Source organism: Myzus persicae, unplaced genomic scaffold (assembly GCF_001856785.1).
Source record: "Myzus persicae strain clone G006 unplaced genomic scaffold, MPER_G0061.0, whole genome shotgun sequence".
NCBI lineage: Eukaryota > Metazoa > Arthropoda > Insecta > Hemiptera > Aphididae > Myzus > Myzus persicae.
The window spans coordinates 31,051-41,563 of NW_019100543.1; the positions used below are offsets into that span (position 1 = coordinate 31,051).

Sequence of the window (10,513 nt, forward strand, 5' to 3'; positions counted from 1 at the left end):
TGTGTTGTAGTATTAATTTTGGATTTTGGATGTCTTTTGATGTACATAACACTGCATCACACTTGCATTTAATCTTCATGCTACATTTCCACCAGAAATTATTTCTTTGTTTTACGTTGTATCGTGTACGAAAATCCCCCGTACACTATTTTATTTATATTATCACCCTTTGTTTTTAATTTAAATATTTCACTCATTTTCATAAGAGTTGAATTTTAAAACACTAATAAAAACGTTGAAATAGCACAAAATGAACGACTTACGGTTACAGCGTATACGTTACAACATTGACTGAGCATTTGGCAAAATAACCCAGTTAAATTCATTTTTAAAATGAAAAATAAATAAAGATAAGGTGCAATAAATTTGTTATTTATGACTTTCCATTTTAAGCGATAATCTATAACAAAATATAATAATATATAGTTAGACTCCTATAATGGCTAATACTGAAAGATAATAGTAGGTAAAGATTAGAATACCCAACTTAATAAAATCGCCAAAAACAATAATATATATTAAATTTCGGACTTTTTTTCGCGGGACTTTTATGATATCGGACTTTTGTTACCGGACTTTAGTTCGCCGGACTTTTAGGTAGAATACCGATGCACTTTCCCCCATAACGTTTCCGTCTATAATATAGTTATTCAATATTTTTTTTGTGTACATGCATTATAATAATTATTATCTAATATTTGCTGATATATATATTCAATATTTCGGATTTTTTTTATAAAATTAATTTTTACAAAATTGAATTAATTTTAAACTTGTCATTTAAAAAAAAAGATTAACTTAACGTAAAAATAAAATGAATTCACTCATAAGTTACTAAATAACACGGGAAAAATGTAACTCGTTAATTATTTTAGTTAAAAGTAACTTAATTTAACTTATTAACTCGTAAATTCTCAACCTCGGAAAACAAACCTTGAAACTTTTAAACATAACAATACCGAATTAAGAAATTTCGGAAAACTTGGGTACCATCATACCACAATCATAGTTGTGGTGGACTAGACTACTAGAGAAAAGTAGGTTAGTGAGAGGTTAGTGTGATTTCAAATGCTAAATTACAATAGGCAACTGTCGATAACTGCATACTTTATATTTTATGAAACGACTATGCTCGATCGGGTATTTATTCAAACGGACAGGAGGTGTCATATTATAGGTATTTTATAAAATCGTACGCAACCGTACCTACATGGCTACATGTTCTAATTCATCATATAGGTATAATTTTTGGTAGTAAACAAATTACTTAAACTGAACTTGACATGTCTTTTTCTAAAAACTTTTACAGAGATTAATATAAAAATAATATTTTTTCTTCACAATTAATAATAAATGAATAATAACATGGTATTATATACAACATACCGTGTTGTATTCAACTTCGTAAAATAAAAATTTGCCACAAGATAATAAGATTACCTACTGAAAATTATAATTGCTTGCTCTTTACACTTTTCATAAAATGATTTTGAATGTTTTAAGGCAGTGGTCTCAAACACGCGGCCCGCGGGCCACATGCGGCCCGCAACCCCTTTTGATGTGGCCCGCAATAAATATTTATTTCTTCAAAAATTGTTTGATTTTTTTGTTTTATACATTCGTAATAGGAATTTCCCAAAATAATTTAATTCGATCATGATAAGCACAATGCGATAAAAATAATCTATTAAGATAAGTGTTATTATTTAACGTGTATTACGTGTAGGTACGGGTTCTTATTATACTCAGTTCGTGAATGTAGTTTGTGTGCGCTACTCGTTCAATAAAATGTCAAGTGTTAAACGTAAAATCGGTCAAGAAGGACGTATTTTTCAAGAAAAATGGGGCTATGCATATTTTTTTACCAGTTGTAATTCTGTTCCTATATGTTTAATATGTAAACAAAGTGTATCAGTCATCAAAGAGTATAACATTAAAAGACATTACGACACTAATCATGGTAAGATTTACGATAAATTTGTTGGAAAGTTACGTGAAGAAAAATTTGAAGAATTAAAAAAAAGTCTTTTACATCAAACAAAATTGTTTGATAATATAAGAAAAGAAAATATCGAATCAGTTAAATGTAGTTATATCATAGCAGAAAAAATTGCTCGTGCTTCAAAACCGTTTAGTGATGGCGAGTTCATTAAAGAGTGTATTGTTAGTGCGGTGGAAGTTATATGTCCCGAAAAAAAACAAGCATTTTTAAATATAAGTTTAAGTGGAAATACTATTGCTCAAAGAATTGAAGAAATGGCAAGTAATGTTAAACAACAATTACATGAAAAAAGTAAGAATTTTTTAAATTTTTCTATTGCTATTGATGAAAGTACCGATATTACAAATACAGCACAGTTGGCTATTTTTATCCGTGGAGTTTTTGATAATTTTGATGTAACAGAAGAGCTCTTAGATTTAATTCCTATGACTGACACTACAACAGGAAGTGATTTATATAATTGTGTGGAGAAATGTCTTAATGAATTAGAAGTAGATTGGAAAACATTTTCAAGTATAACTACTGATGGTGCTCCCGCAATGTTAGGTGTAAAAGCGGGATTGGTTTCTAGACTAAAATCAAAAGCCTTGACTTATGGTGTAGAATTGAAAAGTTTTCACTGCATCATTCACCAAGAATCCTTATGTTCGAAAAAATTGAAAATGGAACATGTTATGAATATAGTCATTAAAACTGTTAATTGGATTAGATCTCATGCATTGAATAATAGACAATTTAGTGCACTACTTGAGGAAATGGATGCTCAGTATGGTTGTTTGATATATCATAGTGAAGTGAGATGGCTTAGTCGTGGAGCAGTGCTACAAAGATTTTTCAATTTATTAAAAGAAATTAATTGTTTTATGATATCTAAAAATAAAATTGTTTCGGAACTGAATAATATTGATTGGATTAAAGATTTAGCTTTCCTTGTTGATATTACTACACACCTAAATGTTCTTAACGTACAATTACAAGGAAAAAATAAAGTTATCACAAATATGTGCGATTCGATTCAATCATTTACTATGAAACTTAAATTATGGGAAACTCAACTTGTATCAAATAATTTGGTACACTTTCCTACATTAAAACAGGTATCTACAGAAAATAATGATGGAAAAAAATTTATTTCACATATTTTATTTCTAAAAGACGAATTTCAGTGTAGATTTGTAGATTTCCAAAAGTATAAAGACGATTTTTTACTTTTTAGTGAGCCATTTTCCATAAATGTTGAAAATGTAAGGGAAGATCTCCAACTAGAATTAATAGATTTGCAATGTAATACTAATTTAAAAACAAAATTTGAAACTGTTGGAATTCCTGAATTGTTTAAATACCTTGAAAACAATTATCCAAAACTGCAAAAACATTTTTGTTACATATTATCCATGTTTGGTAGCACGTATGTATGTGAACAATTATTTTCCCTCATGAAGTTGAATAAATCAAAAAGCCGCAATCAAATTTCCAATTTAAAATTGCAATCTGTTCTACATTTGGCATCCAGAAGTTCTTGTGCAAATATAGACAGTTTGGTACAAAATAAGAGATGTCAAGTATCAAGTGCAGCTCGAANGTCAAGTATCAAGTGCAGCTCGAAAATAAAAAGAAACTATTATTACTACTAAACAAAAAATCAAGACACTGTACAATGTACATCTTTGTTAGAATTATAATCAATAAAATAATTACATCTTTCCTTAATTTATTTTGTTTATTTTAGATTTATTATTAAACTGAGTAAAAAAAAGTGTTTGGCCCGCAAACCTGTGAAGTAAATATATATGGCCCGTAGGTAATTTGAGTTTGAGACCCCTGTTGGGACAATAGAACATATATTTTGAGTAACGACTGCATATACAAATTATTGCGATGTTGCCAGATTAGGCGTTATGGTGTACGCGTTCGAATTTTTAACCCGTAAATGTTTAATTTATTTAGTCTTAATTGCCATTTGTTAATACAGTTGTGTTATCCAATTTCGTCAGGAACGAAATTGAACAAATTTTTCTAGTAGTCTTTTCTTTTATTAATTAACTGATATTTAAAATTATTAAACAAGCAAATTGTTTTTTCTTTCTGACCAAATAGACCGTACTTTGTTTGTTTGATTTATGATGGTAAATAATTATATTATTATTTGTTGCTGACATAGTGATATTAGTATGTAACTTTTTACTATTTTGCTAACTATTTACGCGTGAGTGCATATATATGTCTAGGTAAGAAATTCAACATTATGATGAAAATGTATGAATTGAATATGTATTATCTGTATCATGTTATTTAAAAAAAATATTATATTTTTATGTATTAGAAAAAAATTATTTGATTATATTTATTATTTTTCTAATTTTATGGACTTTGTTTTATATTAAATTTGTTGAATCTACTTGGAAGTATTTGAAAAAAAAATTTATTACTTGATGAATTGTATTTATATTTGTTCGACAAAAATAATGATTAGTTAATAAACATTATATATTCGTATTAATAGTATATTTGCCTATACTTTTATGGCCCAATCTCCGGGAACACTTTAAATTCAGTTTTAATTTGTGGCCCAATCTAAGAGTTGTACAGTGTAAGAAGCAAATATTTTATACGAAGCAGGTAGTTAAAATGTGGTTCGATTGTGTGCGTCGATCGTATTCTACCTAAAGTGACACATTACTTTCTGCTAGGGAAATAAGTTTAGGTAAATTGAGGTCACTGAGAAAACAGTGTGTAACTTACTTTTGACCTGTGCTTCGCAATACTTGCTAATGACCACAGTAGTATTGTCGGTGAGAGTTATCAGTCCCATGGGTGGGTTGATAATCTCGTAATTGGCGACCGAAAATGGCTAAAGCGGGCCGTGATATCGTACATGAATATGATGTATATATATGATTATCGCGACGGTCAAGGTCAAATTCTGTAGTTAATTACAACCGGACGGCTGCCCGCTGCCACAGATCGCGTTCTATGTGTCCGAGTCTTTAATCTGGATTAATTGAAAAGGAAAATAATGTATTTACGTTGAAAGCAATTAGTATGGTCATTTAAATAATATTGGTACGCAATTCGTTGGCTGTGGGATGTATAATGTATAATAGTGGTAGGTCGTAAGTATCTATTTTAAAAGAAAAACTCTCATCCGTTTTGCGCTTAAGCAGATAAGAAACATAAACACATGTAGAATATAGATTATAGGTAGGTATATTAATTTTTGTTTGTTTTAGGTAGAACAACTTAAAGAGGAATCTTGTATTACATTTTTAAATCTTAGATATAAAAATAATATTTTTTATGAATTTCTAACTCAAAATAATATGTAAGTTTTAGTAACTTTCAATAGTACCTATCGTATCGATTTTGTTGAAATCTGGAAGTTATTAAAAACTATAAAAATTCCCATTTTTCTTTACATGGTTTTTTTCCCAATGTTTTGATGGGAAACACGATTATGATAAATAATTACAAATTTAATAATATTAGTTGGTATAATTAACATTTGTAACGTCAAGTTAAATATGGTAAGATTAACTTAAATTTGTCTATATTATTAACTTATAACTTCTCTTAACAAGTTAAAAAAATGAGTTAACTTGCTCAGCCTTATTAAATTTTCGAACAATAGAATTTAAGATATTTAATGGCTAATAGTTATGGACATTAAAGGACGATGAGTACTGAAAAATGAAATGTACCGGAGCGTTTCAAGCTGTTTGTTGTTTCTGTAAAATACAGCGTCGATGCAAAGCCGACGTGTTTCAATGTTACTTTCAACGACGGTATAGGAGTGGGTGACCCGGCCGGGTGAAGACTGGTGAGTAGAACCGGATTCATGACGTCATGGTAATCCCTCCATAATTTATAAAATCATCCCAGTCACAAAACATAATTATATTAAAAAGATTTTGCATTCCGCAAGTGCCTAAAGTAGAGACAGAGTTGAATACTTGGATCAATGGTAGGTAAACCATAGTATTAATTAATAAACAATATCCTTGCGTGGTTAAATTCGACATGCAGTGCAAGATAATTTCTTATTACCCGAAGAAAGAGTAGGTCTAACATTTTTAAAACCAAATAGAGTTATGCAACTTTGGGATGAAGAGGTATGTAATATCAGAGAAAATAAATAATAATTTGGAAATCAATACGCCTCTAAGGGCCAGTTGTACCGTCTCCGATTAAAGTTAACCGAAGTTTAATCTGTTATCAGCTGATTAAGCGTAATCGAAGTGTAACCGAGGACGGTACAACTAGCCCTTAGTAATCAAGTAGAACAAATTAAAGCTGATAAAAAAATTAATAATTAGAAATTACAATAACAAGGAAAAAATATATAGAATCGATAAAGACTTAATAATAGATAATAATATTGGACAAGTCAAAGGCTATAAAATAATTGGTAATATAATAAATATATCGAAACAGCCATTTATAAATGATTAAGTAATTCGAAATGGAAGCAGTATCGGCAGTATTGCAATGAAGTTTATATTGCTAAAGTGAAGAATAAAGTAACAAAAAAAACTGAAAAATATGATAACCGTGTTACACGGGATACGAATAAGTTCGAAGGATTTAGATAGGCAGATAGGCAGAATATAGAGCGAAATTGAACTTTACGCATAAAAGCGATAATATAGTTTTCTGCCTCAGTTAACATTTAATGTGAATAATAAATGTATTGTGATTAACCCATACCTTTTATTCGGGCAAAATCACTATGTCACTATTTTTAATCGAGACCGGTATTCTTATCTTTAGTATTTAGACTATAAATATTAAAAATTCAAAGGAAAACATTTTTCATAAGCTTTATAGTTCAAATTTAAAATTTACAAATTACGAGGGAAACCTTGATAATTCTAGGTACGAGCTAGCCTTCAGTCTTGAAATATAAGAAATTTCATTAATAAATCAATATGAAACATTTGATTGTTTTATTGTTTATTAACAACTGGTGTAAAGTATAGTACAAGTATTGGATTTTACAAATTTAGATAATTTATTTTTATTATTGTAATAAGGCAGTGGATGCAAACATTACCAAATGTTAATGTATATATTTATTATTTTTAGTTGTATTGTTTATTTATATTTAAGCTTATAATTTTTTTATATAATATCATTAATGTTGTTTAAAAATTATATGATTTGTATGTATTATTTACTTAATAATAAAGAATTTTTGTTCTCAAATACAGAAGCCGTTTAGGAATTTAAATATTTATGAAATCTTTTTTTGGCTGGGAGAAGCTTGAGAATCCATGGGTAGCCCAATATGGTCGATGGTTGAGAAAGGTTTTAGAGAAGCTCACTGGCCAGGTGGCCAGTTTTTCTTGTCACCGACTATAATACAATAGAGAATGCTGGCACTCCGAGTTCGCAAGGTGTTTTCAAATACTGTACCAACGCAGGTATCTTCAACGACGAAAAAACAACAATAAAATAAATAATAATATTAATGTCATTGTATTAAAGAACTGAGGCACGTCGTGGGAAATTATGGGAAAAACTGAAGTTGCTTTATTCCATGGGATTTTTTAAACATTTTTTTTTCTTATAAATTATTTCCGTTGTTTACATATTGTCGTAGTTATAAGACACTAGTAGAAACTAGTATTTATTTCTATATAAATAGTTGCAACTGATTACATACTATTATACATATATGTATGGTGTTCTATATAAATAAAGATAAAACTCTGTTCATTGGTAAACGTATCACTCGATAATGGCTTAGTCGATTTAGCTTATTTTTTTTTCTTTGTAATAGTTTTAATGAGGTTTTTACGGAAAGAATAATTAAAAATTCGAGTAAACGGAAAGTGTATTTTTGACTGACTGGCTAAACTATGATATCGTATTTATACGTACCACCATTGTACATCCCTTCGTACCACTACTACCACTATGGCCCAATTATGTAAACATGTACTAAGGAAGCATTTTTCAAAATTCGCATTTTAAAGAGGTTGATTAAAATGTAATTAATTTAAATATTCGTTTTTATTATTCATAATGTTTCATTTGTTTTTTTTTTTGAAAAAGGTGTGTATCTGAACTCGTTTACCCTGCAATCGTACTCTCTATTCACAAGTAAAAACATAGTTTTGTGAAAAAATGTGTTACGATAATATTATTGTTGTATGAGCACTGTGTGTATATTTCCTATTTGCTGTTGTCGTAAATTTCCATTGCAGTCCTTTTATGCAGGCTTCGAAAACGATACGAGAGGGAAAAAAATATCTATGTAGTATGTACATAACATTATAAATCTTTGACCCGAAGAAAGGACATTATTGTGAGTAGGTGTCGGCAGATGGTGGAGATAATATTATTTTATTACTCTCGTCGCTGGCATACGGACAGCACGTGTAATTGAGTGTGGACCGAAGGGTGAAAAAAAAGTGTTTATCCTGTCGCCGCTCAGTAGGGGAGCGGTTCGTGTACGGAGCAAAAGGGCGAGGAAGGTAAATTTAGAATGTGACTGTTAAAACATAATAATATATTATATCGATGATGCCTACATGGGTAGGAATATATAATCAAAATGCGTATATTATTTTGAGTTTGAAATTCATAAATATTTGATTTGAGTTCAGCCAAAATAGGTACAATTGTATATTTAACTGGTATTTCACCATATTTTGCAAAATGCAAATCGACGTATTGTTAGAATAAGAGTTGTTTGTTTCAGTGAAAAATAAACAATTTTTCATTATCACAAAATTTTTTTCTGACATGAGCACTATGCGCGTGAGTGCGTGCGAGATCCATCCAAGCTACTAAAATGCTGATTACTACTACTAACGATTATTTATGACTTATACAACGACAGGCTAATTACTGAATGTACAAGAAGTAACCTATAAAATGTACCTTAGAATCCAATAGTAAGGAGACCCCTTAAGATATGATGTCAGCGCACTGTTTATTTTCTCTCTTTGGCCCACGTACAACATAGACAAAACGCATTTACACCATAGATAATAAAGATATGGATAGGCTATTCATCAATATCAGCGTTCCAAAAGATAAGAATTTGAGGTCTTATTAGTTTTATATTCCAAGACGACGCATTTTCTTTTCTAATAAATAATGTTAGCGCACAATAATAATTATTATTTATTAAAATATATTATTATTATTTATTATTTAATAATAATAATAATTTTATTTATTTATAGGTAGTAGGTATTAATAATATTTAAAATTATTTTCTCTTTAACATAAATATGTTTTTATGCTGGATAACTGTTTTTTTGTTTTTCGTGAGGTTTTTGTTGTCAAGTTTACTATTATTAATAAAAATATATATTATGTGATTCATGTATTCTCATTTCTCATTGTAGACGAAAAATATCAGTATAGGCTTCTACTTTTTTTTGTATAAAACCTATTATATTTTCTTTAAAAAATAGATTGTATTTCTTTGTAACCAAGTTCTAGAAAATATATTACATTATACATTATTATATTAATTATTAAAACCACTTTTTGGTATAACCAGTCTAGAATGTGTAAATAAAATGCAATAAGGATTGTATTGATACAAATTAAAATCATTAAATACATTTTAAGCAATATAATTAAATATATTAAAAAATAACAATTAAAATATAATTATATGTAGGTCCTAATTTATTACTGTGAACATTAAAAAAAATATTTTTTCTAGTTTTAAAATAGGTACCTGTATAGTTAAAAATTAAAGCTTACTCATGCCTAAAATGAACCAATTTTGTTAATTTTGATCTGGATTTTGTACTTTCATTTAGTTTTCTAATTTCATGATGCACTCTTATATCAAAATACTTTAAACAAATAAGATTGATGAGCTGATCTTTATGATTGTGTTGATCTAAAATTGAAAAGTCATCACTAATATTGCTGCATATTAATATAGAAGGATCAAACTTGGAGTAAAGAGCAGTTTTAACTTTGTTAAGTAATAAAAGTTGTTCTTTTTTGTGGAATTGAGATTTAACTATACTTAAATTACATCTTAAAACTCTCTCTGCTTCTGCACATATTATTTTAACTCCATTACTGGGTTTTGTTAGACCACCTCTATCTTTACAACTTATTAATGATTTATTTTCTTCTTGATCTTTACTTAAAATTTTTTTACAATTATAACACGGTATTATTTGAATGATTTTTCTGGCTACAAAACCACCTATATATTGGGAAACGTCTTCAATATATGTATTTATTTCAATAATATTTTTAAAATAATCATGATCAATTAATGTTCTATTGGGAACCCAATCAAATGATAAATCTACATTTCCATTAATTTTTCTGCTACTTAACTTAGTCGATACTGGAAGTATTTGTGTGCCATCTAATATTGAACAATTCCCAAAGTTAGATCCTGTTAACTGATTATGGACTAATATCCTTTTGTAAGCAGCTTGAAACTGTCTACAAGTAGGATTATCATTATAGCCACCTCTTCCACGTATCGCACTGAAAGTAGTCTCAATGTGATCTTGAGACAGT

General features: G+C 28.8%; 1 protein-coding gene across 1 annotated transcript; it reads left to right on the forward strand.

The window, feature by feature from the left end:
- Window positions 1-1,788: 1,788 nt before the first annotated feature.
- Window positions 1,789-3,613, forward strand: LOC111031847 (general transcription factor II-I repeat domain-containing protein 2A-like). The gene is made up of 3 exons (XM_022311958.1): window positions 1,789-2,023; window positions 2,105-2,796; window positions 3,536-3,613. The coding sequence occupies exons 1-3, from the start codon at window positions 1,789-1,791 to the stop codon at window positions 3,611-3,613; spliced, it is 1,005 nt and encodes a 334-aa protein (XP_022167650.1).
- Window positions 3,614-10,513: the final 6,900 nt, after the last annotated feature.